General features: G+C 35.8%; 1 protein-coding gene across 4 annotated transcripts in view; it reads left to right on the top strand.

Moving 5' to 3' along the window:
* The window catches only part of LOC105049675 (uridine/cytidine kinase UKL1, chloroplastic), a 28,618-nt gene that overhangs the window by 3,711 nt on the left and 6,930 nt on the right, over nt 1-17,977 (top strand). For all 4 annotated transcript variants that reach the window (XR_012133867.1, XR_012133866.1, XM_073242508.1 and 1 more), the window contains exons 5-9: nt 1,820-1,889; nt 2,041-2,159; nt 4,475-4,571; nt 5,784-5,863; nt 17,753-17,947. Coding sequence is in view for 2 of the 4 variants with exons in the window: in XM_073242508.1 (XP_073098609.1) it covers nt 1,820-1,889; nt 2,041-2,159; nt 4,475-4,571; nt 5,784-5,863; nt 17,753-17,947 (561 nt within the window). In the remaining 2 variants the exon portion in view is untranslated. The remainder of the gene's footprint in view (nt 1-1,819; nt 1,890-2,040; nt 2,160-4,474; nt 4,572-5,783; nt 5,864-17,752; nt 17,948-17,977) is intronic.

Genomic DNA, 17,977 nt, shown 5'->3' with positions numbered 1-17,977 from the left:
GAGGCCCATGATAGCCTCAACAGCTGCCTCACAAAGTGCTTAAAGGCGTAACTATGCTGGGGACCTTATAAAGGCCCGATAGCTCCAATGATATAGGTTTTGAGAATATACTCTGATGTTGCATACGTTAGCCAAATTTGAAATGAATCAAAATGCCTCAATTAAAATTTAATTTTAAATTTAGGGGTAGCACAGGCAAAAATTTTAGCCACACATGCATCTACATTGTGCACATGTAAGTCATCTCACACCATGCTATGGCATGTGCACATGCATTGCATAGCCAGCCAAGCCAAGCAAGCAAGTGCATGCATGCATGGTCAGCAGCTCAAAACTCACAAGGTCCAACTAGGCCTTGAACTATTGGACTTCCTTAAATGCAAGTCTACTTGCATTGCAATATCAAATGTGGGATTATCCAAAGTATGTATGTTTTAAGAATTTATTCTCAAAAAAACGTAGTAAAAAACATCTAGATGTTAGTTGGTAGTAGATGGAGTGTATTAGAAGACTTTTGAGTTAGCTTACGCTCTTTGACAATAGGATTGGAAACTTCAGCAGTGCAACTTGTTTGATATGAGGCTCCATATATTTGAGTATGAAGACTCAGCATGGCCTTGTTGCAAAGGGAATAGAGTCAACTTAATAAAGAAGTCCTTATCAAGATGAATTAGAAGCCTTTTGAGTTGGCTTATGCTCTTTGACAATAGGTTTGGAAGCTTAAGCAGTTCTAACTTGTTTGATATAAGGCTCCATATATTTGAGTATGAAGACTCAGCATGGCCTTGTTGCAAATGGAATACAGTCAACTTAATAAAGAAGTCCTTATCAAGATGAATGTAGATAGGGTAATGGGCTAGAGTCGATATCAAAGCTAGCGTCGTGCCACCGAGAATTCTGCAGAAGTAGCTGTAACTTGCATGCTTTTGAATGTGTCAATGAATGCCTGCTAGCTGCCTTCTAAAGTCTATGTTCCTGAATAGAGTTAGTCCATTTAGAATGTTAAAAGAGAAATATTACTGTCCTTTCATCATTAAAGGTGTTTGATGAACACCATTATCTTTGTCGAAGACTTCCACTTAGACTTCTTGACCTGCTTAGAAAGCAAAAGAGAGAGTTGCTGCTGGTTGATATTAGTTAAATCAAATTTGATGTTAGACACAGCACTTTTATGTGCCTAGTAAGCTTGCTGCTTGGGCTGGCTAGCCAATAGCAGAAAATGTCCATGTTAGGCTTCCTTCATGTCCTAGTTTGACACAGTCAGGCGCCACATATTCCCATTTGCTTGTTGCAATGTGCCTCCCTGAGCCACTGTTATCATGAAATCAAGTATCGTAGTTAGTTTTATGGCATAGCTCGTTCATACTGGTAGGGTCTACTGGGTAAAGTTATGTCAGGTCAGCTGGATTATGACTAATTTTGGTTTTGATAGCTTGACAATGATTAAATTTCATTCCAGGGTTTTGCTTGGAATGGTAATGTACCTTACTACCTGGATTGAATAGTTATTTTAGTCTAAGAAGGATATTTTATCATGGTTTGAAAAACTGGTAAGGGATTAGATCACCTTATCACTTCCCCACCACCCCTTTCCCTTTCTATCCCTTTTCTTTGACCTTATTTTGGCTCAAACATTAGAACTCATCTTGCATGTGACAGATCAAAATATTATTTAACTATAATGAATTGACCTTTTCTACAGTTATATGTGTATGCAGTCACGAAGTTACAAAACATGTATTTCTAAGGTTTTGAGCCATTGAACTTTTGTAGCGAACCAAGTTGCACTTGCATATTCATTTAACTTGTGATTATCCAGGATTCGTTTTACTGTGGGCTGACTGCTGAAGAATCTGAGCATGTCCATGACTACAATTTTGACCATCCAGGTAATTGTTTTATGATATACTATATCACTCTTCTTAGTTGTAATTTGATGGCAAAAGAAAAAAATATGGCACAAGACTCCTCTTGTGCTATTCAATCAAGAAATTGTTCATATGGATTTTCTTAGGATGTCTGGTATTTGTGTCTCTGTAGATGCCTTTGATACTGAACAACTTCTAGAGTGCATGGGCAAGCTCAAAAGTGGGCAGTCTGTCAATGTTCCCATTTATGATTTTAAAAACCACCGGAGGTGCTCTGAAAGTTTCAGAAAGGTATGTCAATTGGCAGATAACATAAATATCTTAATACCTTGTAAAGATGCTCCTAGATGATCTTTTAGGAGGTAGTTTGTATATAATCATATTTCACTTTTGCAAAGATTTGGATGGAGGAACGTTATCTTGGCAAGAAAAGGATAATCTAGGATTTTTTAGTGTTTAATGATGTTTTTCGGAGGAAAGATCAAATTCATTTGGCACTAACATTGAACTTATTTCTTAATCCTAGTACTTGGACTACTAACATAGAAATGACGTCTCCAAGAACAGCAGCTACTCTCATGAAGGAATTATTCCACCATCAACATTTATAGACTATAAGCTGATCTTTGTTACTTTGCTTCTAAGAGATTGAATTTTTTGTTTTTTCTGTTCAATCAAAAGATAAAACTATAGTCAATATATTTTGGGGTTTCTGCTTTTAATATTGGAGAAATGATTTTATCTTGCAATGGGTGTGCCTATAATATCAACTTTAGTATGTGAAGTGATAAATACTGTCAATTATAAAAGCTATTGATGCTACAAGATCATATAACATTATCTAAATATAGTAAATCTGTTCTTTGATTTTGGTGAGAACCCCATAATGCAGCATGAATTTTGTAGATTTTACTGACAGATTGACTCATTGGGCTTTCTATCTTTGTAAAACAACATTGCACCAGAACTACTACATGATATACTAAATGATATCTCAAACATAAGATTTGTCAGAATCTTTTGATTGAATCTTTGAAAGATATATTCTTTAACATTTTCATAATAAAGTGGTTATTGTAGATCTTACCAAGTTTCTAAGCTCATAGAGTCGATAATCATTTTCCAGTAATTAAAATTGTTGTGGAAAGCGCTTTAAATGTAGGGAAGACTAAATTATGGTGTGCAACTAATTTTTTGGATCAAGGTTCGGGATACTGCTCTTGCTTTTTCCTATAAGCCTATTTTCAATTATAAACAGCAAAACATTAACTGTTCTATCACAGCTTTCTCTGCTGATCTTGTATCAATGAAATGGGAATAGTTTCATTATAGTGGTTCAAGCTCTTATTGGTTGCTAACAAGGATGCTGATAAAAAAATTAAAAAAAAACTTATAGCTATATAATTTTTATCCTTCGACATACATAAACCTGTCTCGGTGTTAATATCATAATTTTTGGTCCTTTGGATATGTTGTAGATTCCCCATGAGACTATCCTTCATTTATATGCTTCTTTTATGGGCCGCTGATATTAAATGTAATCTTAAATTCAAGGAAATAGTTGCTGCAAACTTTAAACAATGCATGTTATAAAAAGAGATCATTTATAGTGGCGCAAATTGCAAAATTAATAGTCAGTAATATTTACCATGGTCTTGCTTCTTCACATCAATATACAAATCTCCCCTTCTGTTGGATTAAAAAAATTGATGATATTTCATTTTTTGTGTTCTAAAAAATTGAGATGTCATAATATGAAGTGTCAGAGTTTTCTTTTTTGTTTTAAAAAATTATGTGATATTTTTTCTTCATGAATTGTATCTCTGTACGAGATATTAAACATCCGGAGGTGAAACTCCTTTTGGTGCGTGATTGATAAGCACTCAGGGTCTTATTGCAGCTATAAAAACTTGGTTCTACAGTTTTGTGGTCTCAGATCAGGTGACCATGTGCGCTGCTGCAGATCCTGTACTCCTGATGTTTGGTAGTGGAAATTGGGCCACTAGGGGACCACATAGACTGTTGAAACTTGAAAAGACTAGGTTGGGTATCATAGTTGTAAGTTGTTGCCAGCCTATGCATATCGTGCTTATTCATTGTGATTGCTGGATGCTTCTTGGAGTGTATCAGGAGTAAGTGAACTCGCACATAGCAGTTGTACAGTAGTTTTGATGATGGACTTACTGATCTTCAAAAAGGTAGATATACTTAAAGGGAAATATAAGTTCTAAGCCATAATTTCACTTGGGTAGAGAGGTGATTGAAATACTGCCATTGAAGTTATATTTTCGAAGGAGAACTTTGCTTTTCTATACTTGTCCTGATGTCTTGAATTTTTTTATATCCTTCTGAGGATTTTCCATCCTTTTTTAAAATGTAGTGTTCTGTTGCTCAAAAATAGCCTGTAGAAGCTTAATTGCATGATTATTGATAAATGCTAACTGAAATATTAAGAAATCCCTTTTGGTTTACAATTGTCAAAAATGCTTTGTAGTCAAAATGATGCAGCACTTTCACTATTTGTAAATTTAAGCATGTGTTATTTCTGAATACCATTTTTTGTTAAAGTAGTTCTGGATATGTTCTGATCAGGCATCTTTTATTAGGTTAATGCATCAGATGTCATTATTTTGGAGGGAATTCTAGTTTTCCATGACCCACGAGTCCGCAGCTTGATGGACATGAAGATTTTTGTTGACACAGGTCTCCTATTTTTGCTTTCGTCCATATGTTTGCATATATGACAAGTTCATGTAGAACACTTTAGCGACGGTTGCTTTTATAAGTTATTTTTTAGTTGAAGTGGACTACTTATAACAAATGACTAATCTGATCTCGCAGTCTATTCAGTTGTAGATTTTAATGACCTTGCTGCAATGACTAGGATCATAATTGGTGCATTTAATTATGAATTTTATACAAGTCTGCATGGCAAACGTGGAATATTTGATGGTGGGCACAAAGCAACAGATTTCCCAATATTGACTGCATGAAATAATGAATATTTACCCCAAAATATCAATCTTTATAGATTTGCGAAGTCGCAGATTATATTTTTGTGGAACAGCTACTTAAACATTTCTAATAGGTTTTTCCAATTTGCAAGGAAAAGTTAGCGTGAAGAACCAAATATTCAACTAGTAGGCTGTGCCATTGTTCCTAGAGGTTGTGTGGTTCAATTAGTAGGCTGTGTTATTGTTCCTAGAAGTTATCTTTCATGTCAGGTGGATTATTTCCAGAAAGAAGCATATGGCAATTTTTTCAAAACATCATCATGTGTGCTACCCAAGGAAAACTTCGTGCTTATCTGTTAAAATTATTGAAATGCTATCAAGTAAGATGCTTTTAATCTAAGGTATCTATTTAAGCCATTAAAAATGCAAACCACCTCTATTATGATATATGGCCTAACTTCATTTTTAGAATAATTTCTGGTGTCAGGCATGCATGGCTTGATTTGTCAATGCAATGTTCAGTGTTGCTCCCTGAGACATCATATTATGGTAGAAATATTTGAAACTGTAATTTGTCACTGGACGTATAATTTAGTTGAAGTACGTGATTTGCTGCACAATAATTTGGAAGCAGCATAATATTTGGTTAATTGCAACATGCAGAAAAAAGGGATAAAAATCTAACTTGCAATAGCAGAGATTTTAAATTTAAGTTGTCATGCAGATGTACATCAAGAGCAGGTCAACATTTTATGTTAAACCCTTTCCATTTTAAAGCTGACATGACCTTTTAATCTTCCCATTTTTATATGTGATTCAAACTAGTGCATATGGGCATCAAGGTGCAGTTAATTGGGATAGTTTTGGATTTGAGCAGTTGGGCATCATTTTGATCATAGTTTCAATAGGTTTTCCAACATGTCTCTTTCTTATTCCATTCTCTGCTATATGCTGCCTTTAGATGCTGATATAAGGCTGGCCCGAAGAATAAGGCGTGATACAGTTGAGAGAGGTAGAGATGTGAACTCAGTGCTCGAACAGGTACAATTTTTGTAAAGTTTTTTATGTTGTTGATTTGGAATTTTTTCCATTGTTGGGTTTTATGTTGTTAATCTGGCCTTTTTTCTGTGACTAAACACGTCCACTCGGCACCTTAACAGAATGTGCACCATACATGTGCATACATGCTCATTCTTATGGTGGTATATCTATTAATATAGGGCAGAATCACTGACAGTTCTCTTATTTCAAGATGTGTGAGAAAGGGAATGTATGATCTGAAGACTCAAAGATAAAGATGTTGTAAAGTTTTAGATTTGCTGATATTTACCACCTCTTTAATTTCTTTTCCTTGAAAAATTTTCCTTCACTTATCTGTGCCAGAAGACATGAGTGCAATAAGAACCTCACTTGTAGCTACAGATAAAAGAATTTAGGTCTGACAATTGTCAAATCATCCTCTAGACTATGCTTAGAGCTAATCATTTGGTATTTTACCAAACACAACCCAGAGGCTCTTTTACAAACCTCAAGTTGATGTGAAACACATTAATAAACCTATGATAACATATGTATCATAAAAACCATGAGATTCATGTTCTTAATTTCATCCGTGTCTATGGCTTATAAGGCATACAAGTCCAATAACTTCCCACTTAGTTCTTTTTGGTATGTGCTTTGGATTCTGAAGTTTTATATTGCTGTGCAAACTTTCTTGAAAGGGGTTTTCGTGGTTATATTTTCAATATATTTTGAGGGAGCCATCTTGAATATTAATGGTCCTTCTGATCAATGCTGCATTTATTTGGTGCTTCCTCTTGACATGATTCGTGTTATTATTTACTTTACAAGTCTTTTGCATGTGAACTTCAGCAAGTTAGATATCATCTTAATGATCTTCATGTAGTTTGATGAAGAACCTTTCTTCAAATTCAATCAAGGCACCAAATAAAATGCAATGATCATCATATGCTTTTTTCTAGGTCAATGAAAATCACATGCAGATTTTTCCTCTTGTCCTAATTTTTCTACCAATTATTCAGCATACATTTGCTTTGATGTAATCTCCTTACATAGATCTTGGCTTATTCACTGACATGCTTGTCACCTGATTTATTTTTTCACGCCATTGCTTTAATTACTAATAACTTGGAATTATTGTGGCCCTTATTGTTTCTAAACTAAAATTTTTATGCTTTGCCATTGACATGAATCTTCCTCGGTTTTAAAATCTCATCAAACAAATTTGCAGTATCGTCTTGTTTTTTGAACTGGGGGGGGGGGGGGCGCGGGGCGGGGGGACGGAAGAGAGTGATTGATGCAATTCTCTACCTTACCGTGATTACATGGACCATACTGTCTTATAATCCATTGTTTGAACTTTTTGCTAGAGATTTTGAAATAGAAACCAAAATATCTTGCTTGGACCAATCCAAGGGCCATTGCTGGATTATTGCCATGTTTTTCGTTCCTTTCATCCCAGGTCAATGAAGTTAAGATCATCCATTTCACGAAATCGAAAAACTGAAAATCGATTCAGATAGAATAACTGGATCGAAAGTGGCAGAGATCAGATGATTCAATTTTGGATTGTGAGATCCAAATCATGGATCATCCAATCATCAATCATCCAACCCAATTTAAAAGGCTTGAGGCACTGTTTGCACACAAAAATAGGGCACCATTTTTGTTTCATGCATGAATTGTGATGCCAGTGTCCCTATTTTTACACGAAAAGGGTACTTAGTTGATTTTTTTCCGTGTTTCTGGGCATGATTGGTAGGAGTTTTAGATGTCCAAAAAAATTTTTATTTTATTTTTCTTTTAAAGAGTTCTATTAGAATTCAGATTGGGATATGAATGATGCCATTTGATTCTCTTAAAATAATCTATCATTTATCTAATTTCCTAATATGAAGAATTCTAATCCATATTTGCTTACCTGATAGTAGGAAAGTGTTGGTCAGTTTTTTATTATGTAGGAGTGCTTGCAAGAAAAATAAAGTAGTTTGATGGAATTCATTACAAGATATCTATATCCAGTTGTAGGGAGTTGATTGGATCCTTGTAAGTGTGTATTTAGTCCTACATCGATTATTTACTGGGAAGATCTTTAGTATTTATGCAGATAATATCTTTCGACTAGCCTTTTTGGATGATGTCCTCGGTTCATGGTTCGTCGAATCATCCCAAATTGGATGGTTTGGGGCGTTCCGAGCCATACCGGCCGCAAACCGAATGGTTCGGCCTTCCGAATTGGGACATTGGACAAGGGATAGGAAAAGAGAGGAAGAGAGAGGAGCAGAGGAAAAGAGGGGACAATGCCATCGGAGGGCCGACGGTGGCCCATCGAGGCTGTCGGAGGGCCACAAAGCCTCCGCGGCTCCGTGTCGCCTGATAAGTTATTTAATCGAGAGAGATAAAGAGAGGGGGGAGCGAGGATACCAGAGGGAGGCGTAGCCGACGGAGAGGCCACGGGTGGCCGCCATAGCCACTAGGTAGTAGAAAAGGCGCGAGTAGAGCCGTCGCCAAAAAATAGGGGCAATCGCCCCTGTTCATCGTATTTTTCTTAAAACGATGATGAATAGTTAAGCCAGCAATGGGTTTGTCGGGTTCACTTCTGTTGTCGGCTTCATTACTTCAGAATTTTTTTAAAAATTCCGAAGAAATAGTGAAGCCGGCAAACTCATTACCGGCTTCACTGTGGTCGGAGTTTTTTTAAAAAACCTCATGAAATGGAGGCGATCGTCTCTATTTCATGTCCGAGGAGCTGCGGGCCGCAATCTCACCATCTGGCGGCCACGACAGCTAGTCAGAGGCCCACCAGTGGCCTCTCTGCTGGTTTTCCCTCCCTAGGGGTGTGCATCCGATTTTTTCTATTCAAACTGAACTAAAGTTCCAAAAATCTAAACTTTCGAATTTGCATTTTATAGAACTACAAACCGAACCGAAGTAGCTTAAAACCGAACAAACCAAATCGAAATAATTTTGGCTCGGTATGGTTTGGTAATTCAGTTTTGGGCTTCTCTGTGCTGGGCTTTGGGTTTTGGTTTGGGCTTATTAAGTTCTTTAACAATTTCATTATTGGGCTGTAGAATTGCACTTGGGCTTAGTGGTGTTATTCAAATTCAAATCAACAACAAACCATTCAAAAAAAAAGTTCAATTCCATAAAATTACCTCAAGCTCTTTGTAATCTACCAATGTAATATTTATTATATAAGTCAGCAATCAAATCAAACCAACCAACAGATAGGATCTTGATTCTTGAGCAAACAACCACAAAAAATATAGTCAAATCTGTTGAAAATCAAAAAACCAACTAAATAAGTCATGCAACTGTTGCAGCATTGCCACTGCCCACTACTTCCCTTACAAACACATACACCACAGTCCACAAAATTTGCCAATAGTCCACAATGACTACATAAGTCAAAAGCAACCAATTACGAAATAAATTTTTAGTCTTCTAAATACAAACCAGTAAATATGTGACATGTCCTACATATAGTCCATAATTATAATATAAATATAGTACTACTACTAAAACAAAATAAAAAAAGTAAAGCTCCAAGTCTCCAACATCAAATTAGTAGAGTTAGTCAATCAGCATCAACTCCAAGCCAACACATGATCTGATTAAACCTCAGTAACTGATGCAGGAAGTTTCACTGACAGATTATCAAACTCTGTTAATAAAAGAAACAAAATGATTCATCAACTAAAACAAAATAATTCTAATTTGAAGCTATCAAAAAAATACAAAAAATAGGTGGAAACTAAAATATTATCTTGTTCAAACTTGTTAAGATCTTTCAAATCCTCTTCCACAGTAAACTGAGATAAAGATCGAAGCCAATCTTATGCGCATATGAGTGCTTGCACGATCCTAAAAGTCAAAAAGCTTCTAAATGCATCAAGTACTCTACCACCTGTGCTAAAAGCAGCCTCTAAGTCTACTGTTGAGATGGAGACTGTTAACACATCTCGAGCCATTTGTGAGAGGATGGAAAATTCGGGACTTGACTTTCCACCAAGCAAGGATATAAGTCCATCCTTTGAGGCTCAATATCTTTGCATAGACACTGATCTAGCCCATGTTTACTATCCATATGTCCAAGGAGATGTTGATATCGTGTCCACATCATATTTTCAGCTTGGCCATTCTCAAAAGTTATGGTATTAGCTAAAGAGGTAGATGAAATTTCACGACATCCTTTTTTCAAAATAGATCCAAACAATGGGAGAGCAATTTTCTTACTGTATTTTTCAAATAACTCAAATGCTACTTCCTTCACTTTCTTTAACATATCCTATCTCTTTTCAGCCCCATATATATCAACAAGTGCAAAGTTTGCATATGCCATCTTTTGCGAGGATCAAGGATAGATACAATATAAAAAAAAATAAGTTTATTCATCTTGTCAATCCTCCCCTAACCATCATACTTAGTTTTCATTCTTGTAGCCATCAATCTAAGCTCTAAATCTTCACTTTCATTCCATTACTTTAGCGAGCAATTCATTCCACTAATCTCGCTAAAAAATATGTTAGCAGTGATATATTTAGAACCAGAGATCCACAATGTCAAATCATAAAAGTGTTCAAAAAAGACTACCATTCTTTTTGAATTAGCCCAATCACTAGCTGTAGGCATCTCTTCTAAACCATCATTATACTTTAAACCATGCTTGAAGTAAGGGTCAAGTTTCTCATACGTTACAAATGCTCTCTCGAACTTTTGAGCAGTTCCTAGCATTGTGTAAATTATGAAATTTTGTCCATATTTAAGTCACAAAGGCAAGGAGATTGCTAAACAAATAGAGATGTCTTCTTGACTGGAAAATTGATAGGGTGTTTACAGTCCCTGTCGATAATGCAAGCTCAAATAATGTTGCGGTTGATTATTTAAAGGAGAAAATACTAATTAGGGGACTGATGTGCTTGGATGTAAGAACATCCATATAAGGTGTATTGTGCATATAATTAATTTGGTCGTGACTAATAGTTTGAAGGAAATCAGAAACTCGGTGAAACGGATTCGAACTGCAGTGAAGTTTATACGACAGTCACCTAGTAAATTGGCTAAATTCAAAGAGTGTGTCGAGATAGAAAAGATCCAATCACGATGCTTGTGCATGGATGTTCCTACTCTGTGGAATTCTATTTACATGATGCTAGAGACTGCTCAAAAGTTTGAGAGAGCATTTATAAAGTATGAGGAATTTGACTCTTACTTCAAGCATTGTTTAGAGCAAAGTTTGTCATACCGTGCCGAACCGGCCGGTACACCCCATCTTGTACCGGACCGACGGGGAACCAGCACGATTCGGCCGGTAAAATCGGTACACCGGCGGTACCGAAGAAAAAAGAACAAAAAGTGAGAAAGAGAGAGAGAGGGGAGGGGAGGGAGGGAGGTGGGGGCCGTCGGAGGCCGATGGTGGCCGGCTGCGGCCGTCGGAGGGCTTCCGAGCCCCGTATCGCCCGATAGGGCTTTCAAGAGAGCAAAAAAGAGTGAGAAAGCGCTCGGAGAGAGGGCGGAGAACCTACCGGACGGACGGTGCCTCCGTTGCGAGGCTCTCGATGGACGGCGAGCCGACGCCGACGGCCTGAGGGCGATCGAGCGGGCGGAGCCCCTCCGCGGCTCCGCCCCATTCTTCTTTTTCGAAACAGACGACGTCTGTTTCAATTTTTTTTTTTTTTGTTTTAAACTTATGAGGTCGGCAACTGGGTTGCTGACTTAAGATTTTTTTTTAAAAAAAATAAAAATCGTGAAGCCGGCAAATCGTTTGCCGACTTCACTTAAAACCATGTTTTTTAAAAAAATTTGCGAAACAGGGGCATCGCCCCTGTTTCACGCTTGCGGCGCCGCGCGCGTGGACTGTGCCCTCCGACAGCCACAGCGGCCAGTCGGAGGCCATCCGACGGCCCCGCCCGGCTCCTTCCCCTCCCTCTTTTTTTTTCTTCCTCTTTCTCTCTCTCTATTTCTCTCTTTTTTTTCGGTTCGGATCGTCGGTTTGGTATGGTATGAAACCATACTAAACCGTACCGCCGGCCGACCGAAACGGCCCGTGGTACCGGTTCAGCATACCTTGATTTAGAGTATTATGATGATTTAGAAGGGGTGCCTACAACTAGTTATTGAGTTAATTCAAAGAGGATGGTAGTCTTTTTTAAACACTTTTATGATTTGACATTGCGGATCTCTGATTCTAAATATGTCACTGCTAACATATTTTTTAATGAGATTAGTGGAATGAATTGCTTGCTAAAGCAATAGAATGAAAGTAAAGATTTGGAGCTTAGTTTGATGGCTACAAGAATGAAAACTAAGTATGATAGTTATTGGGGGGGGGGGGTTATTGACAAGATGAATAAGCTTATTTATATTGCTTCTATCCTTGATCCTTGGCAAAAGATGGCGCGCACAAACTTTGCACTTGTTGATATGTGTGGGGCTGAAAAGGGACATGATATGTTAAAGAAAGTGAAGGAGGTAGCATTTGAGTTATTTGAAGAATACAGTAAGAAAATTGCTCCCCCATTGTTTGGATCTATTTTAAAAAAAGGATGTCGTGAAACTTTATCTACATCTTTAGCTAGTACCATAATTTTTGAGGATGGCCAAGCTGAAAATATGATGTGAACATGGTATCAATAACATCTCTCTGGATATATGGATAGTAAAAATGAGCTAAATAAGTATCTAGGTGAAGATATTGAGCCGCAAAGGATAGACTTTGATATCTTTGCTTGGTGGAAAGTTAATAGTCCTGGATTTTCCATCTTCTCACTAATGGCTTGAGATGTGTTAGCAGTCTTCATCTCAATAATAGACTCAGAGGTTGCTTTTAGCAGAGATGACAGAGTACTTGATGCATTTAGGAGCCCTTTACTCTTAGGATAGCACTCACATGCGCATAAGATTGGCTTCGATCTTTATCTTAGCTTACCATGGAAGAAGATTTGAAGGATCTTGACAAGTCTAAACAAGGTAATATTTTAGTTTTCACCTATTTCTTATGTTTTTTTTTTTTTGATAACTTCAAAATAGAATTATTTTGTTTGGAGTTGATGAATTATTTTATCTTTTTATTAACATAATTTGATAATCTATCAGTGAAACCTTCTGTATCAGTTGCTGAGGTTTAATCACATCAAGTGTTGGCTTGGAGTTGATGCTGATTGACTAACTTTACTAATTTGACGTTGGAGGCTTGGAGCTTTACTTTTTTGTTTTATTTAAGTAGTAGTACTATATCTATATTATAATTATGGACTATATGTAGGACATGCCACATGTTCACTGGTTTATGTTTGGAAGACTGGAAATTTGTTTTGTGGTTGATTGCTTTTGACTTTTGTAGTCATTGTGGACTCTTGGCAGATTTTGTAGACTGTGGTGCATGTGTTTGTGAGAGAGGCAGTGGGTAGTGGCAATGCTGTAACAGCTGCATGACTTATTTAGTTGGTTGGTGTGATTTTCAATAGGTTTGGCTGTATTTTTTATGGTTGTTTGCTCAAGAATCAAGATCCTGTCTATTGGTTAGTTTGGTTTGATTGCTGACTTATGATAAATATTACATTGGTAGATTACAAAGAGTTTGAGGTAATTTTATTGAATTGAACTTTTTTTTTTGAATGGTTTATTGTTGATTTGAATTTGAATAGCAATACTAAGTCCAAGTGCAATTCTGTAGCCTAATAATGAAATTATTAAAAAACTTAATAAGTCCAAACCAAAAGCCCAGCACAGAGAAGCTCAAAATCGAATTATCGAACTGAACCAAAATTATTTTAGTTTGGTTTGTTCGATTTTAGGCTATTTTGGTTTGGTTTTTGGTTCTATAAAGTGCAAATTTAGAAGTTTGATTTTTCAAAACTTCGATTCAGTTTGAACTGAAAAAATCGAATGCACACCCCTAGTTACATCCTATGCACTGACTTGACCTACCCATGTTGGTAACTTAAGTGAAATTAAAAATAAAAATTCTCCATTCCCCCCTTCTTTCTTATCCTCCCATGGCAGCCCCATGTGCTTTTCCTTCACCCATGGCATCTTGGTCCTCACTTATGACTACCCCAAGTTGCCACCACTGTCTTCCTTGATCTCATCTCTGTCATCACCACTAATGGCCTCCATCTCCTGGAGACAAATAATCAAATAAATTAGGGTGATGAAGAGAAAATACAGGAGCGGTTGCAAATTGCAATAGGAGAGGGATGAGGTTGATGGTGATGCCATGGCTAACAAGGGCTTAGGTGCTTCCCTAACCGTATGTTTGGTTGGGGTCGTGAGAGAGAGGATGGATGTATTGGATGGATGGATGGTCTCCATTCACCGTTTGGTTCAAAAAATTTTAGAGATGATGGAAAAAAAGGAGGGATTGTCCATCCATCCTGACCCACTAATTTGCATCCTCCCAATTTAGGAGCATGCAAGGATGGATAGAGCATATAAGAGGCAGGTTTCTACATTAACAAAATTATCTCTTATTAATTTTTTTGATAAAACTATAGTACTTCTTCACTTTTTCATTCATAATATTTATATATATTTTTATTTTATTCATACTATTAATTCTCTAATATTAAACTTTATTATTAATTATTTTAAATTTAGTATATAATTTTCATAATTATAATTAATAATTAGAATCATCTTCTATTTTTCTATTTATATTTATTATTTTAATTAATTATTTTTATAAAATTAATTATCTATTTAAATTAAATTATAAATTAACTAGTTATTTATATAATTAATGTATATAAATAAATTAATTCATTAATAATTAATTTATAAAATCATTTAATTAATTAAATTAAATTAAAATATTTATATATTTTTTTATATAATTATAAATTATAAAGATTATAAGTTTATACATTGCTTACTTCTTTAGTATAACTAGGTATTATAAACTAATAATAATATTATTATTATTTTTATCAAAGAATGATTTAGTAAAAATATCATATAAATATCATCCATCCTTTCTTTCATTCCTTGTGGACCAAATAGAGGAGGAAATCATTCCCGTACATCCTGCTATATTTCACCAAATACATGAGAGAATGGAGGGAAGATCCTTGCCCTTATCCATCCTTCCGCGTCTACTTAACCTTCTTCGAAATACATCCTTCATACCAAATAGAGTGTTAGAGATGGTAATGTTGCTGATGGAGATCTTGAGCACGTGAACGATGGTAATGTCGTGGTCAATGGAAATCTCAAGCATGTGGGCCTGCACCATATGCAAGGGCTTAGTTGCATCCTAAGTGGTGGTGACATTGCCAGCAATGGCCAAATGGTTACCAAGAACACAAGTGAATGGTTGGTGTCCGAGGATAGGAAGGGGAAACATTGAGAGACAATCATCAGATGTCGATGGTGCTGCATGAAAAGTTGTGGCACTGGTGAAACGCCTTGTTGGTGGTGGCAGTGACACCGATAAAACCTAAGAGGAGAGAAAATGATGACGGAAGCACTCCACAAAGAGGGAGAGATGCTTTGTTTCCATATGCCAATAAGGATGGCATTTCAGCATGTAAGAAGGATGCTATGTCTTATGCACATGCCTAAGCATAGCATTTCAAATAAAAGAAGATGCCTCAAGCAGCTTGTTCTCTTTTTCCTTTTTTAATTCTTCTATTTTATTATTATGCTCTCTCTTCAACTCTTCTCAACTCCATTTTCTTATTTTAAGGAAACTCAATCTTGTTCTTTTACATTTATGTGCCAAATACTGCTAAATAGTGATGTTAAACAGCTGTTTTCGCGGTGGTAATTAAAAATTTTCCTCTTTTTAATTACTTGTTACTTTTTCAGTTTCTAAATATTTTTCATATTGTTTAAAGACATCTAAAAAAAATCTTACAGTCCACGATCCAATCTGATCTGAACCCCTCTGATTTATGACCTATCCCAATCTTAACAACATTGTTAAGAAGCAATGCCTTTAGATTGAACTTCTTTTGTTTTAAAAAGAGTTAGAAGTATTGGATCACTAGTTTCCAAATAGATTTAGAGGAAAATAAAGTTTTTGGTGTAGGCTTGGAAATTTGAAAATCCAAATCTCACAAGCATTAATCAGTAAAATGATATCTCATATACGATGAATACTTAACATTTTCTTTTAAAGAATAATCTTTTGATTGTCTCCGTATGAAACCAAGGAAGTGATACATCTAGAGGTCTGAAACAATATAATGTACTTTAGAATGATGTTTAGTTTATTTTCTTAAATTTTATTTTATCTTTCTTTATTTTTCTTATTTTTAATGATAATTATATCATTTCCATTTCTCCACTGGAATTGCTGAAACTGGAGTTGAAACTGCTGAAACTGAAACTTATCTGATTGATATTGAAACCAAGTTCTCAGACCTTCTATGCTACCATCCTACATGTTCTAATAAGTTAACGAACCGAATTAGTCCAGTGTGACTCCAACCTTTCTACATCTTTATCAGCTTCTGCAATCTGTATAACTGACTAGTATTTGGCTGGTGCAGTGCTTGTGATTTTTCTCCTGTTTTTCAAGAGAAGATAACATTTGATGATTGGCTATGATTTTTCCATGGTCAAGATTTGGAGTACTCTTTTAATCATTGTTTGTTTCATCCTCTCCCTTAGCATGAAAAATGAAGGGTTGTATGTCTTATGAAAGTGTGTACATTTAAAAGGTAGGGAAGCACAAGACTTAAGGCGTGATTGATGTTGCTTCTGCTTTATAAAGAGAGGAGAAGCTGGAGGTTTTCTAGTTTCTCTTATAAGCACTTTTTTTATGTTTTTTTTCTGCTTGTAGAAGCACTTCTTAGATAATAAAACACTTATTTTTTCTAGGAAGTGCTTTTTTTTACTTTATAAGTCGCAAAAAGACTTTCTTTAAGCAATACCAAACACACCCTCAAAGATCGCTCTTGAATATGAAATGTGTTGAGTGGAGATGAAAAAGAGGGGTGTGGATGTGCATGGGCCCCACTCTCAATAGAATGTATTATGTAGCAGTAATGTACCTATATTTCCCAATGATCTATAGGCTTTCTTAGCAGAGTCCTTGTTTTGTAACTTCTGTGATATTCTAGCAGTATCTATTTTACTGTCTTTCATCTTTTCTTTTGATCAGCTGATTGTTATTCACTTACTCTTCCGATGCCCTTTTCTTCCTAAGATGATCGGTTGTCTCTTCATGTTTTCATCCTTCATTCTTGGGTAATTTGTGATATCCTTATCCTCATTTCTTAGGTAATTCATGATATCCTTATCCTTCATGTAACTGGCCTTATTAATTGTTATCAAGCATTGGTACCTATATCATTTCATCCCTTCTACATTACCTGTTATTTTTCTGTTTCATGAAGCATCCTATTTGTCCCAATTTAAGCGTAACTGTTAGATATTTCTATTTAGGAGGAAAGTCATTCCATGCCTTGTAATTATGATTACATATTCCTAAGGCACTCCTGATATTTCTTTCCTGACTACAATCCACTATTTAATATTCAATTATAATTGCTGAAAGTTAATTTTCCTAATACATGCACAATATTTTTCTTGGATTTCACGACCTTTAATTTTTTCACCATCACAACAATGATGTATGCAAAATCTAAGGAATATGCAGCAAGTAATATTCTGAAAAAAAAAATTATGTTTCTGTAAACAACTGATACTCAACCTTCACCTGGCATTTTCTTACAGACCTTAGTCTAGGATAATTGAAGAGTTTAGACATGAAAGATGTATGCTTAAAATTGACAGACCGTAAGCATTTAGTTTTCACATTGATATTCAAAGTTATCGGAGCCTGTCAAGGTAAATTTCTTATTGGCGATCTTCAATGATATGGCCTTTTTCTTGGACCTTTCACCTTGTGAAAATCATATTATCTTATGTAAATTGATTAGTATTTTATTGGGTGTACAGTATGGAAGGTTTGTCAAGCCTGCTTTTGATGATTTTGTTCTGCCATCAAAGAAATATGCTGATGTCATTATACCACGGGGAGGTGACAACCATGTAGCAATTGATTTAATTGTACAACATATCCGGACAAAGCTTGGTCAGCATGACTTGTGCAAAATTTATCCCAATGTATATGTTATTCAATCGACATTCCAGGTAATTTCTTTGTTGCATTGCTTCAAGTAA

This window comes from Elaeis guineensis, chromosome 8, assembly GCF_000442705.2.
Source record: "Elaeis guineensis isolate ETL-2024a chromosome 8, EG11, whole genome shotgun sequence".
NCBI classification, from domain to species: Eukaryota; Viridiplantae; Streptophyta; class Magnoliopsida; order Arecales; family Arecaceae; genus Elaeis; species Elaeis guineensis.
The sequence above is the reverse complement of the archived record's forward strand: the minus strand, read 5'-3'. Positions and strand labels throughout refer to the sequence as shown.